The 16272-nt window shown below is 40.5% G+C and overlaps 1 protein-coding gene across 12 annotated transcripts in view; it reads right to left on the bottom strand.

Moving 5' to 3' along the window:
• The window catches only part of NEDD4L (NEDD4 like E3 ubiquitin protein ligase), a 377526-nt gene that overhangs the window by 52168 nt on the left and 309086 nt on the right, over positions 1 to 16272 (bottom strand). For 10 of the 12 annotated variants that reach the window (XM_049901832.1, XM_049901830.1, XM_049901838.1 and 7 more), the window contains 7 exons: positions 12798 to 12930; positions 11418 to 11594; positions 9522 to 9596; positions 7493 to 7552; positions 2315 to 2446; positions 1474 to 1593; positions 189 to 386 (listed from right to left, as the gene is read on the bottom strand). In XM_049901832.1, coding sequence (XP_049757789.1) covers positions 189 to 386; positions 1474 to 1593; positions 2315 to 2446; positions 7493 to 7552; positions 9522 to 9596; positions 11418 to 11594; positions 12798 to 12930 — 895 coding nt within the window. The remainder of the gene's footprint in view (positions 1 to 188; positions 387 to 1473; positions 1594 to 2314; positions 2447 to 7492; positions 7553 to 9521; positions 9597 to 11417; positions 11595 to 12797; positions 12931 to 16272) is intronic. The other 2 variants (XM_049901833.1, XM_049901828.1) reach the window with 1 other exon arrangement.

Genomic DNA, 16272 nt, shown 5'->3' with positions numbered 1-16272 from the left:
CCCATACATTACCCACTCCCACAGCCCACGTGTGCAGAATCCAGAGTTAGGCTGAGAAGACCCTGTGGAGACACACTTCAGGGCCAGTGAAATCTCTCTACTAGAATGGTGAACACTGAACACAGAACAAAGGCAGGGACGCCAGAGCTCCTGATGGAAACGGCGCCAAGTGAAAGCAGCAGCCTTACCCAGGTTGTCGTCTTTGTGTTGTGGTCAATGAAGAAGGGCCGGCCATTTGGAGCTATCCTCATTTCCCAGCCGGGTGGCAAGAAGCTCTGTGTGACTTTGTGTTGTGGTTTGGGGGAGTTGTAAGGTGATGGCTGGGGGGACTGTGGATTGGAAAGGGTATCTTTCACAGCTCGACGTATGGGTGAATCCTTGGCACCCTAAGGAATAATAATGAGCATTAGAACTCTTGACATGTGCGATTCCAGATGCGCCACAATGTTCCTGGGTATCATGGAGCACTCCTCTTTGGAGAAGGACAAAGGGGGAGCTCCTAAAAAACCTGTCATTCGTTGACTTTTAAATCAACCTAACTTTTTTTTTTTTGATTGGTTCAACACATCATGTTAAATACTTTTAATCACCATCTTTTGGCACGTACTCAGTATACACAAACTATACTCTTCCCTATTAAGCATTACAAACATAGAGATCCCAAGGGGGAGAAAACTCACTCCTGCTCTTAATGAGCTCACAGTCTAATGAGGAAGAAACTGGCAATTTTTAGAGCACAAAAAGCAAAACCTAGATCAATGGAGACAGCCACCTGGAATCGCACAGTTGTTATACACGACATTTATGGCACAGTTTGGAAGAGGTATTATCAATTTCCACTTCTCAGCATCTTAAACCCAGAGCATGGAGAAACCCACAGCTGTCTCTTATCCGCAGCCAACTTTAGAACTTCAAAAGTTTATGCTTTGGCTTCTCTAGCTCTCTGACACCCACGACACCAAGGACTAGCACTAAAACGACACACACAGAAGCAGATGCCCAGCCGTGATTTGGAGATGCAAATCTGCATCAAAGACATGTACGCCCATACAATGGAACACCCTCCAGTCGAAAGAAACGAACAAAAAATGATCAAAGCAACAGCTATGTTTTAAAACTCAATGTAGCATTGGTATTGGAAAGAGTTATTATGCAATTCTAATGAGGTCACAGGCAGTAAGGAGTGAAACAATAGAATGGTCAAAGTCCAGAAAAAAGAGGGCCCACGTCCAGCACAAATCCCCATGGCCTCAGCCAGATGAGCATGAGAATCAGGTGAGGAGAGCCGGGGCATGTTAACGGCGGACAGAAAAGCATGTCATGAAGTCGCACAGACCACCTCTCACCACGGACACAACAACTGATCAGAGAGACCAGGGTGGCTGTAAAATGAAGTCCACATTGGAGAGAAGAGAGGATGAGGAGAAGGCACAGGATAGAAGGGACCCCGGTTAGATGAGAGAGCCTTCTCACCTCCAGTGGGGCAGATAAAGTTACTGTTGGCGAACTGAGGCTACGAGGCCGCCGGATCTGAGGCTCGATTAGATGGTTGTTACTGTTTGTAGCCGATCCAGACGCGCCATCTTCTGCAAGCTATTTTGGAGGCAAAAACAAGTTAGCTTCATATGAGGATCTCCCTGTGTGTGTGATCAGGAGCGTGAACCCAAACAACAACACAAGCAGCAATAATAGGAGGCCTGGCCTATTTAAAGCAGGGAGGAAATAATTAAACATAATAATGGGGGAAACAACAGGGAAACATTCAAGGGAAATAAAAATGAATCACCAGCCCAGCATTAAAACTAGCCTCAGAAAAAAGGGGGCTAAGGAGAAGCTCTGCATTGTAATAGGCTATCACCTTGAAAATATCTTTCATGTCACATTTTTAAAATGTACCCAGGGAGCCCTAGTGGCGCCGCAGAGGTTAAAGTGTACGGCAGCTGCTAGTTTGAACCCACCAGCTGCTCCGCAGGAGAAAGATGTGGCAGTCAGCTTCCGTAAAGATTTACAGCCTTGGAAACCCTATGGGGCAGTTCCACTCTGTCTTACAGGGTCACTATGAGTTGGAATCGACTCAGCAGCAGTGGGTTTGATTTTGGTTTTAGTTACCCAGGGATAGGCTGATTTGGGGACTGCATTCTTCCTTAGGCAAATGCTATGCTTAAAGTAATGCATTTTCCTTGTGAAATGTTTTTTTTGTTTTTTAAACATTGGTTGTTCAGAACAATACAGAAACATCAGGAACACGGAGGTAGACCGTGGACATTTCAGCTGCTACTGCCTGTGGCTTTAGGTTGGATAGCGATCTTCATACCTGCATGATAGGGCGCGTCCACGTTGTGGTTCGATTGTTATGATTGACATAGTATGTGCGTCCCTTAGCATCTTTCCTTTCTTCCCAGCCTGAAGGGAGGCCCGGCGTGGTGTGTACATAGGCCACTGATGGCTGTTTGTGTAAGAAATCATTATTATTTAACAGCACGCATCTATCTTCTGATCAGTTTAATTAAGTCATTTATACCCATGATACTATTTTTTCTAGATAACATATATTATATTTGTACAGAAATCATTAAAAAAAAAAAAAGGGGGGGTTTGGAAAACAGCACTAAATTTCCAATGGCTTCAAATCTACTGTGAAATGAACCCCACGCAGCTGCAGTCTTCACTTTTTTACAGAATTCAGTTCTAAGACTTTGAAGTCTGTTAAATATAAAGGGTCCATGCTAATGTGATTAAAAAGAAAGACGGAAAATACTGGAATCTGTTTCAGTTACCAATCTTTACCTCCAAGCCACGCAGAACTCAAAAGGTATTTCAAATTGCTGATGTTAGCCATCTCTTAGAGAGCTACTCTGGGCATTTTTTGTCCCTCAATTTAGCTGCCATGTGATCCTCTGCTAGCTCTTCTTCCTAGCTTCTTTCAGTGCAGGGTCCTTGCACTGTAGCTTTGGGGAGGCTGGGGTGGCAGGCAGGGAGCATGTAGGGCCTCTTCTCCAGGAGGTTTGCACGCACCCTGGCAGCATACAATCAGGAGGAACAACCAGGACACCTCGGCTGTCCCAGCCCAGGAAATCGCCTGGGAATTAGAGGTAAGAATTCCAAATACACCCGAGGCTGTATTTACCCCAGCAACCAATGTAGAGTTTGTTTCTCTAAAGAGTGAAGCACAGGCAGTTACTCGATCTGAGAGACAAGCCCAGTGTAATGTGATTTTATTTTTTAAACTCCAGACTAGATCGCAAAAGGATTGCCAAGATGCTTCTGCTTGTAAGAGGCAGTCTGGGAAATGTAGCTTGGATGGAGAAATACTGAACTAACAAGATGTCTCAATGATTTATAGAGGCAATGAGTCTGAATGTCTGAGATCAGCACTGTCCCAGGAAATCCTGGCTCTAAGGACACTGTAGATAAGACCCCTACTGGGGAAAGGGGTGCAGCTCTAAGGGGGGCGGCTCAGAAGCAAGAAGCCAACCACGGCTGCCAAGGCTCCTGGGAGCATTTGAAAGAAAGAAGAGGTCAAACATCAGCAATAACTTCTTACGTGAGGTTACCAAAGGGGGCTGCTTCTCTTTTGGGTACTGTCTACCCTAACTAGGAGCTCCTGACCCTACAGATGGTTAGTTAACAGGTATGGTTTTCTTGATATTGGGCTGAGGATGTAAACCTTCTCCTAAAACGACTTCTCCTGCTTCACATCCCATCTCTTTCTGTTCACGACTAACCACGTGCCTTGGCAGAGAAGGTCCCAATCACAGGGTTGGTCGACTCATGGGTCCTTGAAAGCACAACCAAAACACTGCCACGTGATTTGGGGACTGCACTGAAACAGGCTCCATGTCCTACGCTTCATGAGCTCAACAGTACATTCCAGAGAGAAACTAACTGGGGCCGGGAGGCAGCTGACTAAGTGGTTATTTCTAAAGGATGTTTACTGGCAAGGAAAGGTTGTTTTTTAAGAAAGCTTTCTGCTAAAACTGTAGCAACTCTTTCCTTGATGTTTTTCCAGGTAAAGTCCTAAAGGCCCCAGCAAGGTCACTCCAAGATTCTGACCATCGAGCATCCTGGATCCAGGTGTGGAGATTCATCAGAGTAAAATAAACGTCGAATGGCAGATTTAATGCTTTCATGAATCTTAAAGACAGATGAGTTAATACAGAACCTGAAGCTCCTCCCTCCGTTTCCAGCTCTGACACTACTAATACCAAAAAGCTCTCTCCAGGCTACTTTTTATCTGGGAACCTAAAAAAGTCCATCCCTCTGAACTAACCTAAGCTAGTAACCCAAGTTGTAATCTAAGTTAATAGTTGATTCGTATTGTTGGCAAAATATATGCTATCAAACCATGACCCACTGTTGTTTACATGATTAATAAAAATGCTTGAGCTAAATGGAATACCAAATGGAATTTGTTGTTTTCCCTCCTCCCTGTTGAGTATTTTTTGGGAGAGGCAATTAGATATGCCCTCAGGAAACTGTTCTGGAAACCTTAAGGATATTTTTACAGTTAAAGCATCCCTGGGAAAGATATTTATGAGGCAACAGACAAACCAAAATAACTTGGATGTGTCATGGATAATCTCAGCATGGGATTCTAAAGCTGTATGCCTTCCAGCCCAGTACTCCCGCAACCAGGTTACTTGCACAGAGCCACAGTTAATAGGAGTAATCACTTTAAGGAAAATTAGGAGGGTAGTAGAGAACACTGAATTTGATTAAAATGTTCATTCTGCCTTCTACTGAGAATTGAACTGGCAACCTATAATTTAGTTACATTTATGTGAGACGGTGTTATTAAAATGTTTCTTTGCAGCCTTCTCTTCAAATGACCACAGAGAACAACCTGTGCTGACGATTCCATTTGTGGCTCAAATCCTGGTCTCCTAGCACACACAGCTAGTGAGGAGGCAGGACTTGGCTTCTAAGGACAGATCCATGGATGCTTCCAGCCTCGACTGCATCCTGTGTGTGTGCAAGTTACACAACTACCTCAAGCAACAAATACTCAAGAGAGAATTTATAAACTGCTAGTTAGCATCATTTAACATTTCAGGGTTTTTCGCCTGTGGACCGAAAACAGTGTTGGGTTTCCCAAATAGCCATTTGACTACGGCTACGTGGCAGCTCAGTTTCTGTTGCTCAATTATGCATAAACTGTTAAAGTTTCAATATGCTTCAAAGAGGATAGCTACGTCGGCACTGACTATCAGATTCTTCAACACTCGCTCAAACCCTGCCATACTGTCACCTCAGTGTGTTTTTAGAATACATGCAGCAAAGAACAAAAGGACTCTCCTCCATTTATATCACAAGAGGGGTCTGGCTTAGCTTGCGGGGAAGTGACACTAGTGTCTATCTGCTGCAAACTCAAAAGGTTGTGGTTCCACAGGGAAGAAACTACACTATACTACACTGCATGCCACAGTCTGTTCACTATACAATAGATGTAAAAGTAGTATCATGGACAAGTAAACATAAAAGGATGGTTATTGCAACATGGTGCGTGTATTACCAAAAGTGCAGGGCTGTGTGTGTGTGTCTGTGTCTGCGAGAGAAGGAATGGCCTTCAATGTGGGAAGATTAATTGTTGTGTGTGTCCCCCACTGAATATCAGGTAATTATTAACACATCCCGGCCATAAGTGAAAAAATTAAGCTGCTGAGTAAGATGTGCACAAGATCCCGTTTTCTAAAACTAAAACAAATCAGCATGATATGTGCATGCATGTGTATATACATATATGTAGTGAGAGCACAGCAATACGTGATGAAGGTGTGAGACGGTGCAGGATAGAAGGGTTCACTTGAGTGTGGGACTGACATGGAGAAGGGTGGGGAGAGGAGGTAAAAGAGGGGGGAATGCAGCTAGATGGAACTGGGAAAGAGAATGTGAAGAGCATTCGTGACAAGGGACAGTGGGGTAGAAGAGAAGCATATGAGATACTTTGAAACATACCTAAATGTCTAAGGTAGCCATAAAGTAAGTTTGCTTATGACAACCAAAAGAACACGAGGTAACAGGAGCACGAGTGTAGGTAAAACCTTTAGGAATTCCTACTGTCAAGTCTTTGAAAATCAAAACCCAGACTATAGCCATATTTTTAATTTACTGATTGAGGGCAGAAATGTAGGCAAGAAGGCAAGAAAGGGTCTCATTCAGATGAACCATGTTGTCCTGCTGGGCAACACTCACCAGCACTCAGCTTATCCTGTCATTTAATACCATCAACTATGACAATAGCTCAATGCTCAAGGCAGGCTCCAAGGCCAATAAAATGCAAAAACGGTTGATAAACAGAGGATGTTCGTCAACACAGAAATCTACTAAAATGACTTAAAAAAAAAAAAGAAATGGTGCTTCATAGCTCCACTACTCCCATGTGAATTATTGGCGCACAGTGGGAAATACGCTGGTTCATTTAGAATTCCTTGGATTATTCTGGAGGCTAAGCTTGGCTTATCCAATACATGACTTTCACACACACCCCTGTAGCTCAATGCCTTAAATTGGGCTGATTTTTGCTGACCGCCAATTTGACGTTCCTCTGTACAAAGCTGAGCTTAAGTCTTAACAATATGGCTCAACTGCTCCTTTAAGTCACCAACATCGTGCAGAAAATCAGCAGTTGTATAAGTAGTTAAAGTTATTCACCACAAGTGTAAGTAGTTATACCACAAACAACTAAGGTGAGACAATGAGGAAAATTCCTCAAATAGTTCGAGCAGCTCAAAGCATAAGCTACAAGTAAGCCTGTATTTAGGGCAAGTAGAAAAAGAGGCAATTAAAACAGTCTACGTTACTCACAAACATGAATAGTATAAGTGATCTAAAATAATGAATAATAATGAAAATAATAGAAACATGGTTTACAGGAATACCGTATTTTCTTTTTTTTCCCTAGACCAATTAACATTATTATACTTTTCCCCTTGCTCTGGACTTTTCAGAACACTTGTTCATTCCTGAGTAGAGCCTCTAATGGCAGAGAAAGGCCCCTGGTTCATGCTGGTGATACAGAAAGTTGAGCCCAGAGTTAAGGTGGCATGGGTAATACACAAGAATGGCCCTGAGCACAACTGAGAATTCACGTGTACAATCTCACGCCACTCCTGTCGCTTTTCTGATTATCTTTCAACCAGATTACTCTAATCAAGCACTCAAACAAAAGGCAAAGCTTACCAGGAGTAAAAACACTAAATGGCAAAAATATATTCTAGACAGTCAAATTCGGAACATGTAATCAAAGCTTGGCAGTGTTTCTAACAAAATTATTTGGGGCTAAAAATGGTTCCATTTTATCCAGTACCTTTGAACAATGTGAGGATGAGAGGTTTAAAAAACAAACAAAAAAAAAATGTGCAGCTTTGTAGCACAAAGAAGCTGATCTTATAACCAAAAAAAAAAAAAAAAGGGTAAATCTACCATTATACAAAATATTAAAATCAACCTGCAGAGTTTTGCCATTAATGTCTAAAATAAAGTGTGTCATTACCGTTGGTTCCTCACCACCTGTGACAGTTGATGAACGCGCTCTCCTAGTGGGGGTGCTTGGCTGTTAAATGATAATTTACATCAGTGAGATGTATTTAGGGAGGTGACCCATTGCTTACTGAATCAGAAATCAGTGTGATTGGGGCACAGTATGGCAGGTGACATAAGATCAGAATCTGTGAAATCCACCCTGTTCAATAAAGCTGAGCAGTCACTGATGACCAGAGCAAAGAGAGGACTGTGATTCCCCCTGTCCACCCAGAGGAGGCTCAGGTTGCAACCTGATTTAGGTAACCAATGAACTGACAACCTTAACAAAGTGAGATGCCTTAAAAAAAAAAAAAGAAAACTTCCATGGTTTTACCCTACTATTAAATAATTAAAAAATCAAAACCAAACCCGCTGCTGAGTCAATTCTGACTCATGGCGACCCCATGTGTTACAGAGTAGAACTGCTTCATAGGGTTTCCTGGGCTGTAATCTTTACAGAAGCAGATCGCCAGGCCTTTCTTCCATGGTGCCACTGGGTGGGTTCAAACCACCAACCATTAGGTTAGCAGTGAGTGCAAACTGTTTGCACTACCCAGGGATCTTATTACATAATTGGCAGATTCTTAAACCTGCCAAACTGGGAACTCAAGTAAGAGGCACCAGTGGTCAGTGAGTGCACAGCCTGATGGAGTTCAAGGAAAAACAAATCATCAGTTTCCAGGATAAAGTGAGCTCTTTCACATACGAAATTGACATTGATTTTGAAAGAGAGAGAAAGTACCATTAATTCATCAGAGAATATCACAGAATCATTTGGTTGTAAACAGCTCCCCAGTCCAGCACCGTGGATTGTTGTGTTTTCAGGTGGTCTGCACTGAAACCATGCCAGAAAGGATGCTCGTGCCAAGCCCATTTGGTTTAAGCCACAATTTAACCGTTTTGATTGCTTCATTCATTAGTATACTCATTTTGTTTTTTAAACATAAAAAAGTAAAACTGAGGCAAAAACACCCTTTGAAGAGGAGCAATAACATACATAATCAGGAAGACACTGTGATTTCAAAAACCGTAAGTGGACTCTTTAATTTTTTTCCCAAATTCATATATAATAAATGTATCACTACTAAAAATGATCAAGGATCTGTAGTAATTTAAAAAAACTGGCCAAAGTCAAACATCAAATCGGTCATGTTAAAACCATGTAATATTTTCACCTCCAAATGAAGAAACCTTTAATGTGTGCACCAAACATCTCTCCAAGGCAGCTCCGGTCTGCGTCCTGTTACTAAACCTCTTATGCTTCCATTATTTGCTGATAGTTATTAAAATTATAGGAGGGTGGGAACAAATTATAGCCAATTCTTTAGTCAGTAGAGCTGCCTTTCAAGAGGGTACAGAGGCTTTGGGGGTTGAGGGTTTAGGCCACTGGTAAATGGAAAGGGACATTTGGCTGCCAAGTCTGAAGAGTTCTTTCTGCTGAAAGAGATTCCACATGTTCTCCACATATAGCTCGCTGGAGCACAGATTTAAGAGACTGAAGGATGTATTACAAAAAAAAAAAAGGACGGAGGGAGACTATTAATGTGCCCCTTCAGTCAAATGAGCACACCAGAATTGGTATTAATTTGGGTGAAAAACTAAAGCAATGAAGGTTTTAGCATTTTATAGACTTTGGTGGCAGTAACAACCCTCTGTATTGGAAATCTACTCTCTTGGGCGATTTGCTAGGAAAACCAAAGGTGCCCAGTGGAGCCAAATGGAAGGCACAATTACTGTCGGGACATTTTAGTCCCATAAATCATGCACCATATTTTATCACATCCGGAAAGACTCCTTGATTCAGTATGTCTTCCATTACTGAAAACACATAGTATCAAAAGAAATTGAAAAGGAGAAAGTAACAGCGTCTTGAAAGGGTTAAAATGCCTCATTTATATGCGAAGCGGATTTGCACAGGAAAAACTCTTTCTCAGCAGCCCAGGTGATTTTAAGTAAAGGTTGAAAAAATCAAGTGATGACTGAAAATGAGCATAGGTTACCGGTGGTAGATGAGCCTGCTCGGCCACCGCGTCCGTGACACTGCATGACCTCAGTCTCGAGGAGGGCTCTCTTTGCTGGAGACGGGAAAGGACAGAAAGCATCAGGAAAATGTATTCTGAGAAACAAGCTTCATTGGCTTAAAAAACACCTCCCTCAATTCTACTCACTGCCTTAGATATTAAGGGATAATTAAATGAAATCGCCATCTTTTTAAGAGCAAAGGAAGCAATCCTTTAAGAAGTTACCTTTCATTTTAATTCTCAGTGTTTTAAGCTGACTGAGGTTTCGGTGAGTCCTTAATAGAACTAATGGCAAAAATAAAAGAAGGCAAAAACACAAAAGGAGATTCATCAGGCCACTGTAACCCTACCAGTTGCCATCAAGCCACAGGGCAGAGGGCAGGGGGCTTTCCGTGTCTTCCACAATGGTTAGTGCAAAGGACTTATTCCTTAGTACAAGTTCATGCTACTCTCCTTGAATACAGAGTGGCCCTGATAAACAAAATTTGAGAAGAGTCCTGTATTCTTCTCTTTCCTACTTACTCTTCAACAGTTTGACCAGACTTGAAGAAAAGATTCTTAAAATAATATAACATTGCACTTGGGTCTTAAGGATATTTTATGCACCTAGAATAATCAAATGCAGGAGCTCCCTATATGAATTACTAGAAATGCTAGCTTAATATTTGTGTGGAAAAAAATGGATTTTTTTTCACTTGGTAGACTAAACGTGTACAACTGCTATGGTTTTTGTGGTACTTCCTTTCTTTCATAGGTTTCAAATATAAAGCTTCATTGCTTATGTTGTTTCCATAGCAACAGTCTCACCAGTTCAAATATCCCACACATGCATGCTCTTTTGTTCTTGTCCCTTTAGAACTAAATTTTCATCTCAGCGGTATTTCTCTTTAAAAAACATTCATAGAACTTTAATATAAAACCACGTTAACTGAATAATTACTGCAACTCATGCAAAATGGGCCAATGTTGTCTTTTTAAATAAATACACCGTCACTGAGAGAGTAACCGTTTTGTTTGAATGCCTACTGCTTCTACATTTGATGCAGTCCTCCTATCCTTTGCACTGATACCATGCTAATAATGACTGTTTTTTCTAGGATGCCATTTTCAGTGGCATGACCACCATCATTTACTATAGTCCATCTTTAAGTTCAATTACTCGAGAAACACTGAGACTATATTTGTTCTCAATTCTGTGCAAGAGCAAGAATTTCCATGGACTTTTCTGCAGTTTTGTACTGTAAACACTAAGGGGCCGCTACATTTAGGTCTTCATGGCTCATTCCCCTGCTTCTCGTCAGGGCCTGGCCCCATCTGAAGCTCCTTGGAAGGAGTTTATCAGATGGCTGAGTATCCAAGTTCAAATTCTCCCTTGATGTTAGTGTCACAAGTTACAACCTTTCTCAAGGATTTGTACTCTGGGACTTAGATGTCTTCTACCTCCCATTCTAACCATAGGCAGGTCACTTCAACACTACGCCTTCATCTGTGAACCAGGAATGATAAAGCATGCAGGGTAAGACTTAAGAGGACTGATTAGGAGGACTGCTGTCCCCCAAGTCCTGGTGTAAAATACTACCTCTGTGACCGAGGTACTAGTTACGAGCTTCTGACTGGGAAAAAAAGGGTTCTACGTAGCTGACAACTGCAAAACTCATAGAATCTTACTGCTTTGAGTTCTTTACAAATCAAGAAAGATCCTGACCTGCTTGGGCTAATTTTGGTATAGTCCTGCTTCTCTCAGGAAAGGAAGGAAACGGTTATCTGGGAGCTAGAAGAACCCTGGTCAGTATTTGCATGCACAGTTCTCTTAAAGGAACAAAAAATAATAAATCATGTTCCTTGACTTCTTGATCAAACAAGATCATTACTTACAATCAAAGAGCTGAATTGTTCCCCATTGGCATCTGGAGTGATCTGAAGTCTTCTGCTTAGTTCCTCTGACAGCTCCTGAGGACTTGTCCGAGACACAGGGGAGGACGGCGGGGGTGGCAGGGCCAGGCTGAGTGAGTCTCCAGTGAGATTCACTTCTTCTGAAATGGTCTCCCATGGCTTTCAAGGAATGAGACACTGTGGTAAATACTACAACTGGGATCTTCCCGTATTCCTCCAACAAAAAAATTTGTAACAATAACCATTATTGTAATCATAAATAAAATTTATTGAGCACTTATGATGAGGCACACAACCTTCACAGTAACCACGAGGAAGATATGACTACAGATGGGGAAACTGAAGCACAGGGAATTACTTGCCCAAGGTAGCAGAGCTAGTAAGTGGCAGTGCCAGGACTTGAACTAAGGAAGCGCGGTCCCAAAGACTGTGCTAGTAACCCCTTTTTGATGCCACCTCTCTGAGCAGTGACTTATTCCTGGAACTTATTACTATTTGCATATCCTAAGGAACTAGGAGATGCATCTGTCTGGGAGCTAGGAGATCCTTAATCATTATGTGTGTGCATACAGCAAGGATATGAATACAGTAAAAATTACCTTCAGAACTGTTTAAATTATTTTCACGGATTCTTCTTTTATGCTGTTGAAAATGCACAATAAAAACAGCATAGATGCTATAAGCCATAATTAAACACTGATTATAAAGTAACTTTTGGTGAACTTATTATGGAATCACTAATTTTGCTTTTCCAATTTTGATCACTGGAACATTTTATGAATGATATCTTTCTGACACAATGCCTAAAAAAAGGGATTCCTGTTAGTGAACAAGTTGGTAAAGAAGCATGGAAATTCTGCTCATTGCTAATTTATTGTTTAATTCATAATTTTCTCCCCCAACAATGTACCATAAACAATGAAGGGGAAAATTATAAACTATTCACTCAAAGTTGTATTTTCTCAAGAATAAATCTCTTTTAAGAAGTCACAACGCCATGGTATAAACTTGTATTTGAGACTCAAACGAGGCTCACTCAATTGTTCAAGCATGATAAACATGTTGCCAAATAATGAGATATGGTTAGACCCTGGGGAAAAATATTGAGTGAAAATATCTTAAGATTTCTATAGTTTCTTTACTAAAAATAATGTCATTCCCTTTTATAATGATACAGAGACACATGTATTTGTCAAACATGGCTTTTGCAAGGACTTTCTAAGTTTTTTTTTTTTTTTAAACCCAGATGGAAGTCAATTAGAACTTGTTTTTTCAAAGCCAGGCCTCCTGAAAAAAGAAATTACAATACAAAATCAGCCCGGATGACCTCAAAAACTTGGAAGCAGCTCAGTGACTTTGTACCTCAGGGACGTCTCCACCTTCTGTGGGCTCGGGCTCCAAGTCCTCACTGATGTGCCTGCGGGAGCGGAACCGCCGGTGGGCAGCCTCCTGGTTTATCTGCCGGATGTTGTTGTCGGACTCGGAAGACACATCCCTGGGCAGCACGGAGGTTAAGGGGGAAATTGAGAAGAAGAGAAGAGACACTGCTAACTTGCCCTCCAACAACAATAAATTCTCACTAGGAACCTCACAACCACTAGTTGCTGTCGTGTAGACTCCAGCTCATGGTGACCCCATGTGTGTCACAGTAGAACTCTGCTCCTCAGGGTGTTCAATGGCTGATTTTTCAAAAGTAGACGGCCAGGCTTTTCTTCTGAGGTGCCTCTGAGAGGACCTGAGCCTCCAACCTGAACCTTCAGTTAGCAGCCAAGTTCACTGTCTGCACCAGCCAGGGACACCCTAAGAAATCTACACATACTAAAATGCCGTGCTTTTAAACACTGACAATTAGCTGGTTGTTTATTATGCGAATTCTTCCACCATATCTTGGCTAATGTACTGTTCTAGGTCCATTTCAACCAAATAAATGCAGTTTTTAAAGGTATCGGCCACGATATTCTCAGCCTATTTCATGCACGTATTACAAAATGAATTTTAGTATTTAAGAAAGAACAGGAATCGATGTCCTCCATTTATCTGCCTCAGTGACAAGGCAGGCCACTGGAGAGGTGACAGGTAAGCTCACACATCCGGTTAGTGAACTGTGGCCCCTCTAGGGGTCTAGCAATGACAAGGCAGCTTACTTTTGGTTCTTAACCATTAGTACACATTCAAAGCTGGAACCTGGAGGAAGCGTTCCTGACCCAATACAAATCTTTTTCAGCTGCTTTGGATTTCATTTTGACCAAATCTCAGAATTCCTTCAACCTACTTTTAAAAATTCAGATAAATATCAGGCAATAACTTCCCAGATCAACTGGGATTTGAAGAACATTGCAACTTCATACCCTATTTTTTGTCATAAAACTCTCTCACTCAGGACCTGAAACCACTGATTCAATCTTGAAAAATTTTTTTGGAATAAATTACAGGCAACCACCCTTTGGGAGAAACACGAGTTGGAGGCTTCTAGAGTAAACGTTTTCTGAGAAAACGCTCATAGAATTTTCAATAAGATGCCATATTCCATTAGCAAAAATGATGTAGCAATATTCAAAAATATTTCAAAACCTCATTATTTTAGACAAATTGAAGTATGGTGGCATTAATCAAAACTGGCATTATATTCTTTCTAAAAATGTAGGTTTTAAAATTTTCTAATACAGTCTTCAACTGACTTGTAATATACCATATCCAATAAAGAACCTGCTGGGCTCCTATAAAAATGAACACACTGCGACTAGCATCACTGTTCCCAAATAAATATGTGACTCTTTAATGCCAGATTCCGAAACAGCTTAATTATTAATTTTACGGTAAAAGTGGACAGTGTGAAAGTTAATTTCTGTATAATCCACATTTAAATTATAACTCTTTTTGTTAAAATCTGAATGAATGAAGTTTTATTGTATCTGCACATACAATACATAAGCTTTTGTACTCTAATAAATTTTATACGTATTTTATTGTTATATTAAATTACTAGACTAAAAAAGTACACTAAATAAACAGAAACATCTTAAGAACAACTGACATAATTACGAGCATAGAGAAAATTATTAAAATCAAGGGAAACAAGTGTACTAATGAAACCATCAAAACAGAATGATTAAAAATGACCCTCTGCTGGGCATGTTAAAAATTGTAATAGTGCATTTGTGATTTTATGTTGCTCCAGTCATTTTTATATGGTATTCAACTCTCAAGCACAGAATGTATTGCAGAACAGAAAAAAATTTGGAAGGAAAATGGTCAGAACACATTTAGGAAATACGTAAAATATTCTAGTAGTGTCTAAGAAGGCCAAAGGGGCTTTCTGTTACCTTCTTAGATTTTATTAAGGATGAAAGCAATTTCACTTTATAATGACTGACTTCGCCTGAAAATATTTTATATCCAAGGGTTTTATCAAAATTTAAAAATTTCATTTGGAATGTCAGTTGTGGTTTTTATTCAATCAACACTGCCAATAAGTACCCAGTCTACACGAGGTGCTTAACACATACTTCAATTGTTACAGGGACTTCTGAGAGACGAAGAAGAATAAGGCTTTAATATTATTATGTCTATATCTCATATCTTTCAAAAGTATATAAAATTCCTTTATTCTAGAAGGACATATTTAAAAAAAGGAAGTTCAAAATCACTTATGTCCATTTTCCTTACCCAATAAGCCCATATAACAGAACCCCTGGTGGTGTAGTGGTTAAGTGCTATGGCTGCTAACCAAGAGGTCAGTGGTCTGAATCCACCAGGCACTCCTTGGAAACCTTATGGGGCAGTTCTACTCTGTCCTATAGGGTCGCTCTGAGTTGGAATCAACTTGATGGCAGTGGGTTTGGTTTGGTTTTGGTTGTTGTATGCCATCAAGTCAATTCTGACTCATGGTGAGCCCACGTGATAAGAGTAAAACTGTCCCACAGGGTTTTCTTGACTGTAATCTTTATGGAAGCACATCAGGTCTTTCTTCCATGGGCTGCTCGGTGGGTTAGAACCACCAACCTTATAGTTAGCCACCAACTTTACAGTTAGCAGCTGAGAGCTCCTTAAGGAATTTGTAGTGGAAACCAGAAACGACTAAATAGCATAAGAAGCACAATGCCTCTCATTGTCAGATTCCAACCTGGGGCTCTTATGATCTTTAACGATAATGTGACAATGTTCATGCAGGGGAATCCTCTTGTATTTAATTAAGCAAATAAGTGAGAAGGTGTTTTGAAACTAGCTAGAAGTTTAAATGGTTACTAATGGAAAGATGAACATTTTAAAATATTTCTGAGCTGACAAAACAGAAAAATGTCTTTACTGGGGACAAGGGAATAAAATAAGAAAGGCTACATCAATTTTCTTCAATCATTAATTTCTCATATACATTCTTCATTTGACTTTCATGGGAATCATGCCAATGACAAATCATAAATTTATCAAGCAATCAGGTTCAATGTCAATTAAGATCAGCGTCTCAGATCATTTACATTTACAATACATGAATGACTGCAATGGTGAGTTATCTAGTGAAAACAAGATATCATTAAATTATACTAAGCCAGGAGAAACTGTTCAGTGTTTTAGAAAGATAGCTAATAAATAGGGTTAAAACGTGTTTAACAATACACCTTCATTACAGAATGTCATAATAAAATTTCTTCACATAATTTTTGATAATTGTGGTTTTGCAGAACAAAGCTTACAGTTTACATTTTAATAGGATAAGGAAAAATCTAAAATTTGGGGTATTTCAAAATCCACCACCAGGCCTGAGAGGGCTGGAGTATCTTCAATGGCCACTTCCAGTTCTAGAATTCTGGGACCAGAATGTGGCCTGTCTGGACAATCC

This window comes from Elephas maximus, chromosome 11 (assembly GCF_024166365.1).
Source record: "Elephas maximus indicus isolate mEleMax1 chromosome 11, mEleMax1 primary haplotype, whole genome shotgun sequence".
In the NCBI taxonomy this organism is placed as follows: Eukaryota; Metazoa; Chordata; class Mammalia; order Proboscidea; family Elephantidae; genus Elephas; species Elephas maximus.
This window is presented reverse-complemented; position numbering and strand designations above follow the sequence as displayed.